Genomic DNA, 14698 nt, shown 5'->3' with positions numbered 1-14698 from the left:
ACTAATCATGATACTTAGATGTCTGCTACCCAATTATTCTAAAGAGAATGGAAGGAAATACCAAAAACTAAATTAACTATATTTCCCCCACTTCTTCTTGAAACAACATAGAAGACAAATTTGCAAAAAAGGAAAATAAGCTCACCACCTTAACATAAAAGTTTCCTGTTTTACTACCATCAATTATTTTGCCATGTACATATACACAATAGATAACTTCCTACTATTTTCATTTCATTATATACATTTCCCTTGTTTCTATGCCATCTTTGGAAGTATTGTTTTAATGTTTATACAATACACTATAATTTACTTAATCCTATAGCTGGAAATGTAGGTTATTGCCAATTTTTATTACACTGTAAATGATGTAACTTAGCCTTTTGTCTTCTGCTGAATTGTACAGGGTTCTTACTTTGAAAATAAGACTCCCAGGAGTTCACCTATTGTTTGGCTAACAACCCCATTCTTAGGATAAAATCTAACTACTAAGCTGAAGGGTATGAGCAATTTTTAAGGCTTCTGATACATACTGAATACATATATCTCAATTATCTGTTTTTGAAATAATAATTTTGAGATAATTTTTGAGATATCTGGATATTCTGAATTAATTCAATTAATTTAAAGAATATTTTTACATTTTAAGTATATAGTTATAAGGACAGATCTGAATGGAGGTACAAATAATAAATTAATACGTATCAGAAAAGTAAAACCCAAACATGGCAAAATAAACCAAAACTCCCACCTCTCACAAGAGTTTCAAAGTCCCCATTTGTATGTGGTGGCCAGCCCAAGCTAAACAAAGGTAGAGATAATAAATACTGTTCTATACCTAGGATTGCCTTGATATGCATCATCTGATTATTATGGCTGAAAATTTAAACAATATTAAAGTTGTGATAAGTGTCTACTATAATTCATATTTCCTAAGAAAACTGAAGTCTCTTTATTCATCATGGAAGGGGAAATCTGGTAAACTTGGGTTAAAAAGAAATGAAAACTTCAATATTACCTCTTTATTCTGGGTTATTGATTTCTTTGCCACAGAACCTTGGTCTTTAATTCCCATATTTTATTAGCTAAATGAGCTTTGCCTAAAACAAAGAACAGTGACAGCCTGGGAATCCTGACACCAAGAGTTTACCTATTCTTCACTGTCTCACTAACTTACCACATGATCTTAAGCAACCCATTCTATTATCAATTTCTCTCTAACCGTGAAAAATTACATAGATATTTCCCTAATTTAGAAGCATCAGTAAAGCAAATTAAAGTCTCAAAGAAAAGTGCCATCCAACTATGTGGTGGAAATATTTATACCTACCTATTGTTTCAGTGGGAATCCCCTTCTTAAAAAGGGCATTCTAAGCTTCTGCAACAACTTAAACCAATCCTTCTGCCTCTGTTTAAGTCTTCTCCCTCAAGTCTCAAGGATTAGCAACCTTTAACTGAGTGAATAAACTAAAATCACTTCATATACCTTCTCAACTTGAGATCCAGATAAAACTGCACATTATCAAGTAGTTTATATAAGAGATTAGAAAGGATCATTTTACTATGTAACAAAATTACATTTTTCCTTTCATTGATATTTCAAAAGTAAGGAGGCAAGCTTGGCCCTGTGAGAAGAACTAAGAAGAAAACTTTCTCCCATTCTTTTTCAAAGTTTAAGAAACTAGTAGAGAAATGTTGCTATATTAGGTAACTTTCTTGGGGTAAAGTAGGAACACATTGGAAGTACAGCAGTTATCTTAGGTTAGTTGTCTTTTTCTTACTCCCTTGTTATGGTCTCTTTGAAATGTTCTTTTATTGTATGTTTTTTTTTTTTTTTAATTTTTTTTCATACAGTTGATTTAAATAAGAAAGGAAAGTTAAAAAAAAAAAAAAGAAAAACAAGGAAAAAAAGGTGTAGTGCCCCCTTGAGGAGCCTGTGGAGAATGCAGGGGTATTGGCCTACCCCACCTCGATGTCTGCTAACATGACCACAGACATAGGGGACTGGTGGTTTGATGGGTTGAGCCCTCTACCATAGGTTTTATCCTTGGGAAGACAGCTGCTGCAAAGGAGAGGCTAGGCCTCCCTATAATAGTGCCTAAGAGCCTCCTCCCGAATGCCTGTTTGTTGCTCAGATGTGGCCCTCTCTCTCTAGCTAAGCCAGCTTGAAAGGTGAAATCACTGCTCTCCCCCCTACGTGGGATCAGACACCCAGGGGAGTGAATCTCCCTGGCAACGTGGAATATGACTCCCGGGGAGGAATGTAGACCTGGCATCGTGGGACGGAGAACATCTTCTTGACCAAAAGGGGGATGTGAAAGGAAATGAAATAAGCTTCAGTGGCAGAGAGATTCCAAAAGGAGCCGAGAGGTCACTCTGGTGGGCACTCTTACGCACACTTTAGACAACCCTTTTTAGGTTCTAAAGAATTGGGGTAGCTGGTGGTGGATACCTGAAACTATCAAACTACAACCCAGAACCCATGAATCTCAAAGACAATTGTATAAAAATGTAGCTTATGAGGGGTGACAATGGGATTGGGAAAGCCATAAGGTCCATACTCCACTTTGTCTAGTTTATGGATGGATGAGTAGAAAAATAGGGGAAGGAAACAAACAAACAGACAAAGATACCCAGTGTTCTTTTTTACTTCAATTGCTCTTTTTCACTTTAATTATTATTCTTGTTATTTTTGTGTGTGTGCTAATGAAGGTGTCAAGGATTGATTTAGGTGATGAATGTACAACTATGTAATGGTACTGTGAACAATCGAATGTACGATTTGTTTTGTATGAATGCGTGGTATGTGAATATATCTCAATAAAATGAAGATTAAAAAAAAAGAAAGAAACTGGTAGACTGACAACTTAAGGATTTTATAGAAAAAGCAGGTTCTATAGTATTTTAAAAATTTGGGTCATAGAAGATGTGTATATGTACATGGGTCACATTCATTTAACAAACATTAATTATCTATTAAATGTCATACTCTATGTACATTCCTCATCTATAATGGAATGGGGTTAACTAATTATCTTATATAGCAATTTATAAAATGATCTGAGCATAAGATACAGTATATGCACAAACCTTAGCATAATTTATAAACATATGTCTGGATAAAAGCAAAGTCTATTTACCTATGCCTATCGCTTTCATGAACCTTGAAATGCACTTTACCTGTCAATGCACTGAGCTGCTAAACAGGCAGTTGTCAGAATCTCTTTGATATGAGTCAGCCAATTGGACGCCTCCAATTTACTGAGCCATCGGTCCATGTTATGCGTTTGGTCATTACAAGCTTCCACGAGTTTGATTAAGCTTTCCTGAAGAATGTGATACCTTTCAAAATCAAGAAAAAAAGAGAACACAGAATGTTAAAGAACAAAACCAAACCAAAAACTCAGCCTCCAAGATATTAAAAGTAGCTTCAAGTATTATAAAATTGTTTACCTTGTAATAAAGTACCTTGATAAGGATTGAAAACCTAATATTTAAACATAGATGCAAAAATGTTCACAATGCCTATCATGGTAAGCTATTCCACATCTGAAACAGATTAAATCCATCTCACATACCTGAATTATCTGACTAGGGGACAGGGCCAAACACTGCATTTTGTGAAAGGTCACAAGACACGGTGCCACTTACAATTGTGATCCTTTTCCCACTGATCTAAACACCGGACGTTCTGGTGCCATCTCCCCACTGCTAGTTATTGGACTAAAACTCAGCTGTGGGCATCTAGAATAAGTCTTTTGTTTATCTTCTAAAATATGAGAGGAGATCCAGCCAATTTTTGACCCTAAGTCAATGTGTAGGTTCATTTGAACACTTGTGATTTTTGAACAGCTAAGGGCCTACCCGCTCTAATTAGCTTCAAATAAGAGTCCATTATTGTCTTCAGAATCTTTTACCTCTCAATAGACTTATGAATTCGCCTCCACTGGGGATAATGAGCTTCTTGTTCGAAGCCACCTCCTTTGGCTCTAGCTTGCTGAGCCACATTTAGAGATCGGGTGTCAATGATGTAGCCACGTTTTCCTGCCCGAAGGGTAGCATTTATCAGCTTCTCATCTTCTTTGCACCGTCTACCATTTGTGCCAGTGAGTGGCTGACCACTTCGCATAATTACCTAGAAGCACAATCCAACTTAAAATTCAACAGCAGCTGCTTTTATATTTTCTGAAAACATGAATAAATTAGCTAGATTACAAGTATCTCAAAAACAAATATGTGACACTTCGGAGGTGGATTTGATCCAAAAAAAATTTCTATGTATGGGCAATAGAACTGCAAAACAAACATAAGCCTTATACTTTTATAGGTCTTTTCTTCCTACAATCTCAAAACACTTTTGCATAATAAATTATAGTTCCTCTTTAAGATTTAGCCAATGAATTGAATACCCAGTAGACCTGACTCTGTATTGAAGACAATAATGGCCTACAAGCCAATAAATCTTTACTTCAATCACATATATTTAGGGTTGGCAGTTTTAGCAAGAAGTGTAGAAATAAAAGGCACCAATTACAAAGTAAAAAATGTTTATGCACTATTCTTGTTTGGGCAATCATTTTCAGTATCTTGAAAGCTGCTTATCTGTTATTTATTCTCTAGTGGCCCTCCATCCCTTTCAATTTTCCAAGACTTAACTGTTTGTTTCCAAAGACCATCAACTATATATTTTGATGGTTTGCTTTTGAAACTGTTCCCAAGAAATCAATATCTACCATACTGATATCTTCCATGGTGAACAGTTTAAGAGTTGTTTCAAGAGACACTATAATGTATACTGATATCTTAACTACCTTGAATTTTAACATGAGCAAGGAAGATCATCCAGAGGATGACAATGGTTAATTTTGAATCAATCATCTTTCGAACAGCACTTACCATTTAAATGGACACAACACTATATTTAATAACAGTTGTTAAAATGCTTTATAATGAATCCCATTAAAGAGCAATACTATAAGCAAACAGGAGAGGTTGCCTGATGTCAACATTGCAAAATTTTTTAAATCTTTTTACCCTAAATATCCAAGTTTCACTTATTACCAAGGGAAAAAGGAAAATGGAAGATGGATAGAATTCATTTGCTAATTTATTATTAGTTTCAAAATAAGAAGCCATGTTTATTGACTGAGAAAAAATGAAAGGAGAGAAATAGTCTTAGATAAATACTTTGGAAACAAATATACAGCAAGTATTGCCTATTTAATTCCTGACTCCTATGTTTATTTAAGTTGCGAATAATGACGTATGTCTCTTCTCCCTTTTGAAAATAAAATGTCTGCTCTATTCATGTTTTACATGGAAAGTTCTGAGAATAGTTAAAATAACATCTTATGCTAATAACATAACATAAAATAAGACTATTCTGGCCAAAGAAATTTCTTATTTTTCTATCTTAAGAATGTTGTTATATGCATCAAACACTGGTTCCTTTTGTACTACGTACTGAAGATAAGCCTATCTGCACTTTTCTAAGGTTAAGCAGTATCATGGAAAGAATTCAGAGTCATATCCTGATAACTGAAATCACCCTACTGCTAATTCCCTAAAGTTTAAATGGAGAAAATCCTAGGTACATAGGAAAAGAGCACATTTCATAGAAAAGATGCCCAAACCAAGCCTTTCAGGAGATCAAGCTATAGTACTATACACTTACCATTCCATTTTTCTTATGATAATAGCTTAGTACTGGGAAGCGTCCTCCATGTCGAAATGTAGCTACCTTCCGAAGAGCTTCATCATCAATGGATTGGGGCACTATGACAATTGGTGGGTAAGAGGGGCAGACAGCAAATTCCTTATTGACATAGCTTAGCCTCCATTCAGTGGTCTGAAAAACAGAAAATACTCAAAGCTAACCAAGTAACTCAATGTCACAAAATAATCTGAAAACTTTTAAAGGACCTTAGAAGATCAACTTCCACACAATGAAAACGCCAACTCTCAGGAATTTCGCAGAAAGGATACCTAACCTATACTTAAAATACTTCCAGAAAAAAAGGAGCTCTATACTTCAGGGTGAGCTTCCTGTAGCTTTTCATATTGAGCAAAATCTACTGCTCTGTAATTTCCTCTACTGGTTTTGATCATGATTTCAGACAACACAGTACAAGTTCCCTATTTCGAAAACATGTCATCCTATCAAATATTTGAAAGACATTAGGTCATCCTTTAGTCTTCTATTCTCCAAGCTAATTATACTAAGTATATCCACAAGGACCATGATTATCAGGGCCAACATTATACCTATATCCATCCCTTTCTGGGTACCATTTAAATTTGTTAATGGTCCTCTTAAAGGGCAGCACCAAGAAGACAGTGATATTCTGAACAGTGCTTAAGCAGCACAAACTAGAGTGCAGCTACTACCTATATCAAATCTTTTATTACTTTCTGTTATCTAAAAAAGGAGAAAAATATAGCAATATTAGTAACATCCTTCTTAAAACAATAACAATTCACCATTAAGAAAAGTTGCACTTATAAGCCAAAAAAATTATTTCTAACAGTAAGCTAAGAAGTAAAAGTAGATAATATAAAATTTCTATCAAATGACAACTTGTTTCAAATACCAGAAATGCAAACCACTTAAGACTGTGAAAAGCTTTTTACAGTAAAAAAAATTAAATTATGTATATGTAAATTTCAATATGTTCCTGTAAATCAGAGGAACCTCACCTATTGGCCATGGGTTGCAGCACTAGGAAGATAACTCACTATAAGACAAGCATATTAAAAAATATATCTTATAAGATACAATATCAAAATTTTTAATTTTTTTTCACTTTTCAAAGTTATTCACTACCAATTAAAAAAAAAAAGTTTCTAAGAGATTCATTAAAAAAAAAAAGTAGTTCCTTGTTTCCTGCTCACCCATCCCTTTTCCCCAGGGGCAACAATTTTCAAAGTTTAGCTTCATTGTGTGTATGTGTGTGTATGTGTTTACCTCAAAATTTCTAAATAATATGATTATACTGTTAATTCTTGATTTTTTTACTAGTAGGTATTATTTATTGATGTCCTGCTCTGTAGAATGATGGTATGACTATTGATCTGCAGAGTATGTCTATCATCAATATTAAGTTTTCATATGTATAGCGTTCACTATTCTGTTACACTGGTCTATTTGTAGTAATGCATAGCTTTTAAAATAAGCTTGATATCTAGTAGGCTAAGTCCTCTCTCCATTTTTGTTCTTCAAGAGTACCTTGACTCCTCTTGGCCCTCAGCTCTTTCAAATAATTTTGATCAAATTCCATGAAAAATCTCATTGGGATTTTAATAAGATTGCGTTGACTCTTTAGAACAATTTGGTGAGAAATACATCTTTACAATATTCAATCTCCCTATCAATGAACATAGTGTCTCTCCACTTATTTAAGTATTCTTGAATTTTTTTCAATAAAGTTTTATAATTCTTTCAATAAAGGTCTTGCCTATCTTTTCTTAGGTATCTTACTAGGAACCTTATTTTTTGGTTGCATTTAAATTTTATCTCTTCAAAATTGTGGTTAGTATAGAGAATTGCCTACAATCTCAAAATTCTTTGTTTCCTCTGTAGACAAACATATAATCAACAAATAATGGAAATTTTGTGTTTTCCATTTTAATCTATATACTTTTATTTTTTCTTCTTGTCTTACTGAGCTGGCTAGGACCTATAACACAAAGATAAATAGGAATGGTGATGATGAGTATATTGTATCACTCGAACTTAAATGATAAATCTAAGATATATATTTTCAGTAGATAACCTTTATCAAGTTAAAGAAGTTCCCTTCTAATCCAAAAGCTAAGAGCTTTTATCATGAATAGATGTATACTTCTATACTTTTCACCCTAATCTGGTAAGTGTATCTTTTCCTTTAATCTGTTAAATGGTAACTTATATTTACAGATCTTCTAATGATAAATAACCTCTGAATTTCTGGGAAAACTCAGCTTGATCAAGTTACCATATTTTTGTCATGTACTGCTGGATTTGGTTGTTTAAGATTTCTTTTTTTTTATTGTGAACTTTAACCTATATACATAACAGTGATAACTTTCAAAGTACAATTTCACAAGTAGTTAGAGAGCAAACCTCAAAGAATGTCATGGGTTACAATTCCACAACTTCAGCCATTTCCATTATTGTAAAATATAACATACATACAGAAAGATGTCAGCTCTCAATGTACAGCTCAACAAACAGTTATATAGGTAATTTCAAAAATTGTTATGGCGTCAGTATTAGCACGTACAGCAACTGTTTAAAAAGCTGAAAAAGAGTCTAGACTTCAATTAGAGATATGAATGAAGCAGATCTGGTTAGGACTAGGGCAAACTGGGCTAAAGGGTAAAAGATGATACAAACTGTGTTTTAAAACTTCAACTTCCATGTGAGACCAAGGGAAGAGATGATTATCTGTAGCAGGAGCTATATTTTCTGTAGTACACTAAACAATTTAACTTGCATAGTCAGCTTGTTCAGACACCATGATTACATGGAACTTTGGACAGGAATTGAGATCTAGTAGGTTTGCACAGGTTAGTGTGAAATAGTGATATATCCCAGAGTAATTCAGGCAGAGAATAAAAACATATATGCAGGGCTCCCCTGAGGAGCCGGGAGAAAATGTGGAAGTGTTGGACTTCCTCGCTTGGGTTGTTGTTGATGTTCTCATAAACATTGAGGGCTGACAGTTTGGTATGTTGAGCCCTCTATCTTGGGGCTTGCCCTCGTGAGGCTTGTTGCTGCAAGGGAGAGGCTAAGCTTGCTTATAACTGTGCCTAAGAGTCTCCCCCTAAGTGCCTCTTTGCTGCTCAGATGTGGCCCTCTCTCTCTAGCTAGGCCACTCAGCAGGTGAATTCACTGCCCTTCCCCCTACGTGGGACCTGACTCCCAGGGGTGTAAATCTGCCTGGCAATGCAGGATATGACTCCCGGGGATGAACCTGGACCTGGCATTGTGGGATTGAGAATATCTTCTGACCAAAAGGGGGAAGTGAATGAAACAAAAGTTTCACTGGCTGAGAGATTTCAAATGCAGTTGAGATGTCACCCTGATGGGCTTCCTTATGCACTATATAGATATTCCTTTCTAGGTTTTAGTGAATTAGAATAGCTAGAAGTAAATACCTGAAGGTATCAACTCCAACCCAGTAGCCTTGACTCTTGAAGACGATTGTGTAACTATGTAGCTTACAAGAGGTGACAGTGTGATGGTGAAAAACTTGTGGGTAACACTCCTTTTACTCAGTGTATGGATGGATGAGTAGAAAAATGGGGATAGGGACTAAATGAAGATTGGGGTGGTGTTCTAGATTGCTAATGCTGCCGGAATGCAAAACACCAGAAATGGATTGGCTTTTATAAAAGGGGGTTTATTTGGTTACACAGTTACAGTCCTAAGGCCATAAAGCGTCCCAGGTAACGCATCAACAATCAGGTACCTTCACTGGAGGATGGCCAATGGTGTCCGGAAAACCTCTGTTAGCTGGGAAGGCACGTGGCTGGTGTCTTCTCCAAAGTTCTGGTTTCAAAATGGCTTTCTCCCAGGATGTTCCTCTCTAGGCTGCAGTTCCTCAAAAATGTTACTCTTAGTTGGACTTGGGGTATTTGTCCTCTCTTAGCTTCTCTGGAGCAAGAGTCTGCTTTCAACAGCTGTCTTCAAACTGTCTCTCACCTGCAGCTCCTGTGCTATCTTCAAAGTGTCCCTCTTGGCTGTAGCTCCTCTTCAAAATGTCACTCACAGCTGCACTGAGTTCCCTCTGCCCATCAGCTCATTTATATGGCTCCACTGATCAAGGCCCACCCTCAATGGGTGGGGCTACACCTCCATGGAAATATCTCCTCAAAGTTATGACCTACAGTTGGGTGGGGCACATTTCCATGCAAACAACCTAATCCAAACGTTCCAACCTAATCCCCACTAATATGTCTGCCCCACAAGATTGCCATCAAGGATAATGCTGTTTGGGGAACATAAAACATTCAAACTGACACAGGTGGGATGGGAGGGATGATTTGGGTGTTCTTTTTTACTTTTTTTTATTCTTATTTTTATTCTTTCTGGTGTAAAGAAAATGTTCAAAAATGGATTGGGGTTATGAAGGCACAAATATGATGGCACTGTGAACAGTTGATTGTACACCATGGATGAGTGTATGGTATGTGAATATATCTTGATAAAACTGAATTTGAAAAAATTGTTATGGTATGGGTTACAGTTCCACAGTTTCAGTTTCTTCCTTATTATGCAATACAAGGTATATACAGAAAGGTGAAGCCTTTCAAGGAGCAATTCAACAAGCAGCTATGCAGCAAATCACAAGGGATGCTATAGGCTTCAGTTCCACTGTGTCATTTACCTCCTTCCAGCCACTCCAATACCCCAGCATCCAAAAATATATATATAATTATATAAAGTTTCAGTATTCATAGACCTTTGTTTTCCGTATTTATGTTCACAAGTGAGAAGGCCAGTAATTATTTTCTTGATTTTGTTTTGGTTTGGTTTTAATGATATGGGTAGAAATTCCTCTTTTATATTGCTTAGAAGAATTTACATAAAATTGAAATTATCTGTTTCTTAAAGGTTTGGTTGAACTCTTCAGAAAAACCCACTTGAACCTGGTGTTTCCTTAATTACTGACTTTCTTTAATGGCTATAAGATCATCCAGGTTCTCGATTTCATCTTAAGTCAATTCTGATGTTATATTTTTCTGTGAATTTGTCTGTTTTGAAATTTTCAAAATTAGCAGCACAAAGGGGTTCTTAATATTCAATTTTTAAAAACTTCTGCTGGATTGGTATTTATGTCCCCATTTTAATTCCTAATATTACTTGATTCTTTTATTTCTTAATTAGTCTTGCCAGAGGTTTATCATTTTTATTAGCCTTTTTAAAGAGTTGGATTGGATTTGTCTAACCTACTGCATGTCTGTTTTCTTGTTCATTAATTCCTGCTATTATCTTTATCATTTCTTTCTTTCTACTTACACTACGTTCATTTTGATATTCCTGTTTCAGCCTCCTAGACTGTATGCTTGGCTATTAATTTTCAGCCTTTACTCTAATCTAATCTAATATATATATAGTCAATACTATAAAATTTTCTCCAGGATCTCCCTTTAAATTTTTGACATTTGTTATTTTCGTTTTTGTTCAGATCAATGCATTCTCTTAATTCCCATGTGATTCCAGCATTGAAGTATGCTTTTAAATTTCCTAATAAACAGTTTTTATTTTTAAAGTTCTTTTTGTTGTTGAATTCTAACTTAACTGGTATCAGGCTAGAAAATAGTAATAAAAACAACAGCAGCAATAATAATAGAAAGCACTTAAAAAGCCCTGAGAAGAGCATATGGCAAACAGTACTGTTCTTGGAGCTTTTCAAGTGATAACTCATTCAATACTCACAGGAACCCCACAGGTAGGTATTATTATTCCCAAATTACAGATGAAGAAACTGAAGGTTAGTGGGTTAGGTAACTTGTCCAAGATTGCACACTTAGTAGTGGCGGAGCTTTGATTCAAACCCAGCCAGCCTACTTCCAAAGTCCATTCTCCTTAAACCCACCTAAGCTTTAAGATAAAAATTACTTTAAATCTGTTGAGACTTGTTTTAAGTCTGATACATAAGTCTATTTTCCTAAATGTTCTGTCCATGCTTAGATACTATAACAATAAAATGACATTCTCAAATTGTTGGGCATATTACATGTAAGTCTAGTTGATCAAGCTTGTTAACTGTACTGTTTAAATGGTAAAAAAAAAAAAAAATTGTGATTCATTTATGCTTGTTTTCAATTAACGGGTTACTTTTAAATTGCTTCACAAATATGGTAAATTTATTAATTCATACAGTTTTGTCTGTTTTTTACTTTATTATTTCAAATTTAGAAATATTATATCCTCCTAGCAAACTGAATGTTGATATTTATACAGCTACACCAGTTTTCTTTTTGGTTGATATTTGCCTAATAAGATTCTTTTTCCATTCTTTCACTTCCAACCTTTCTCTCTCCTTATGTTTCCTTAGATCCCTGGTAAATGCTTCAGCATTCATCTACTAAGAATGAAGACACTGTCCAATACTCCACAATATAATTATCAGATCTAAAAATGTAACATTAATTCACTAGTATCATACAGTTTAGGATCTATATTAAAATGTCTCCAATGTGTCTAAAATGTCTTTTGTGTTAGATCCCAGAAAAAGAAACTAACATGTAGAAGGAGTGTCTGACCCAGGGGCCCCGCAGCTTATCTCACAGAAAACAGGTGCCCCATAAACTGAAAAATGAAGGCTGTTCAAGGCTGTTCAAGGCTGTTCCAGCCACAGTGGCGCCTCCAAGGCGAGTAAGGCGAGGTCAGATATGTCCGTAAGATGAACAAACAGAAAGGCCTGCTCTCCCTAGATAGATAACACAGCTACATTTCAAAGAAGAATAATGCTCAGAACCCTAGCAACCAATCAGCCCAAAAATTGATAGGCATTTACCCAATCGAGGCACAGAACACACTCAGCAGGCACCCTTCCCCCCAACACCCTCCCATCCCAAAGTGGGTTTTTCCTTTAAAAAATGCTGCTCTCAGATAGAGAGCTGGAGCCATTTTCTTTCTTTTTGCTGGCTCCCACCTGCTTTCTTCCTCTAATAAATCTTAAACTTTATACTTAAACTTTGACTTGCTGCGTTGTGTGGATTCCTGAACGACTCCGACCTAACATTTTGTAGTCTTTAAAAAAGAAAAAATTCAGACTTCTGGGAAGATGGCAGAATAGGTGAGGCAGAGCAAACTTCTCCATGAAAAAAAACTAGAGAAAAGGCAGAAAAACAGCCAGGACAGTGGTTTCAGGATGTGAGCGGGCAGAAAAGGACCTCTACAATATGTGGAGGGGTGGGGATTTGGATGAAAAAGGAGAGAAATTGAGTCAAAAAGGATGAGGTGAGTTTATTCAGCCAAGACCACTGCCAGGGGCTGGCAGTGGTGAAAGAGCCGCTGAGCAGGGGAAGGAGCAGTTCTCCACTCCTCGCACACCCATCTCAGCACTTAGTTGGGGAAATAATCCTCCTCAGCCCCACGGCTGAGAGTTCCCTTGAGGGAACCTGGGAAACACTGAAACTGTGTTGACCTCATTTACACTCCCTCCATGGAAACCCATGGTGTGCATGGGCGAGAGGTGGGGATAGGCTAGGGTGCCACACGGAAACACCATGAGCTCCTCTGACACCTCAGAGGCTTGCAGGCACATGATGAGCAGGGAGCAGGGCATGTTTGAGCTGGAGGGTAAGACACAGTCCCACAGCCTGAGAGTGATCTACTCAGAGGTGCAGGAATCACCAGAGACCCACAGTGCCATTAAGTGGACTCCCTGCCGAACTGCAGAGGGTCCATTCCACACCCCCAGGGCTGGCAGTCCCCAGTGCATATGGGGAACTGGTGCACTGATTGGATTTCCACCTAGTTTGGGCCCTGCCCAGTGCACAGGTGCAGCTGGGGGAGAGCTGGCTTGAGGGTAAGAGGTGGCTCAAGAATGCCATCTGCTGGGAAGATAGGGAAAGTTTACTCCAGCAAGCTGTGGCTCTGCCAAAAATATATATAAATGTTCAAATAATCCTGCATTTCCCAAAATAACCTTATCAAGATAAGCAAATGCCCTGAAGTCAACAGAGAATCACAAAGCACATAAAGACCCAAGAAGATATGGACAAGATAAAAGACCAAATTTAAAAGCTGCAAGAGAAACAGAACCTGGAACAATTAACCAAGAAGTACACACAACTTCAGTGAGTTGGCTAAAGAGTATAAAGAAGAATTTGAAAGGGTAAATTAAAAAATAGCAAATCTTATGGAAATAAAAGATAGATCAAATTAAAAATATACTAGAGAGGCGGGGCAAGATGGCAGACTGGTGAGCTGTATGTTTTAGTTACTCCTCCAGGAAAGTAGGTAGAAAGCCAGGAACTGCGTGGACTGGACACCACAGAGCATTCTGTCTTTGGGCATACTTCATACAACACTCATGAAAATGTCGAACTGCTGAGATCAGCGAAATCTGTAAGTTTTTGCGGCCAGGGGACCCGCGCCCCTCCCTGCCAGGCTCAGTCCCATGGGAGGAGGGGCTGTCAGCTCCGGGAAGGAGAAGGGAGAACTGCAGTGGCAGCCCTTATCGGAAACTCATTCTACTGATCCAAACTCCAACCATAGATAGACTGAGACCAGACACCGGAGAATCTGAGAGCAGCCAGCCCAGCAGAGAGGAGACAGGCATAGAAAAAAAAAAAAAAACAACACGAAAAACTCCAAAATAAAAGCAGAGGATTTTTGGAGTTCTGGTGAACACAGAAAGGGGAAGGGCAGAGCTCAGGCCTTGAGGCAGATATGCAAATCCCGAAGAAAAGCTGATCTCTCTGCCCTGTGGACCTTTCCTTAATGGCCCTGGTTGCTTTGTCTATTAGCATTTCAATAACCCATTAGATCTCTGAGGAGGGCCCCCCCTTCTTTTTTTTTTTTTTAATCCTTTTTTCTTTTTCTAAAACAATTACTCTCAGAAGCCCAATACAGAAAGCTTCAAAGACTTTCAATTTGGGCATGTCAAGTCAAGAGCAGAACTAAGAGAGCTCTGAGACAAAAGGCAATAATCCAGTGGCTGAGAAAATTCACTAAACACCACAACTTCCCAAGAAAAGG

General features: G+C 37.0%; 1 protein-coding gene across 2 annotated transcripts in view; it reads right to left on the bottom strand.

Annotated features, from left to right (window-relative positions):
- MTMR9 (myotubularin related protein 9) overlaps positions 1 to 14698 on the bottom strand; it is a 71405-nt gene that overhangs the window by 25568 nt on the left and 31139 nt on the right. For both annotated transcript variants that reach the window (XM_037813048.1, XM_037813049.1), the window contains exons 4-6: positions 5675 to 5848; positions 3918 to 4135; positions 3181 to 3342 (exon numbers count right to left, since the gene is read on the bottom strand). In XM_037813048.1, coding sequence (XP_037668976.1) covers positions 3181 to 3342; positions 3918 to 4135; positions 5675 to 5848 — 554 coding nt within the window. The remainder of the gene's footprint in view (positions 1 to 3180; positions 3343 to 3917; positions 4136 to 5674; positions 5849 to 14698) is intronic.

This window comes from Choloepus didactylus, chromosome 20, assembly GCF_015220235.1.
Source record: "Choloepus didactylus isolate mChoDid1 chromosome 20, mChoDid1.pri, whole genome shotgun sequence".
Lineage (NCBI taxonomy): Eukaryota > Metazoa > Chordata > Mammalia > Pilosa > Megalonychidae > Choloepus > Choloepus didactylus.
This window is presented reverse-complemented; position numbering and strand designations above follow the sequence as displayed.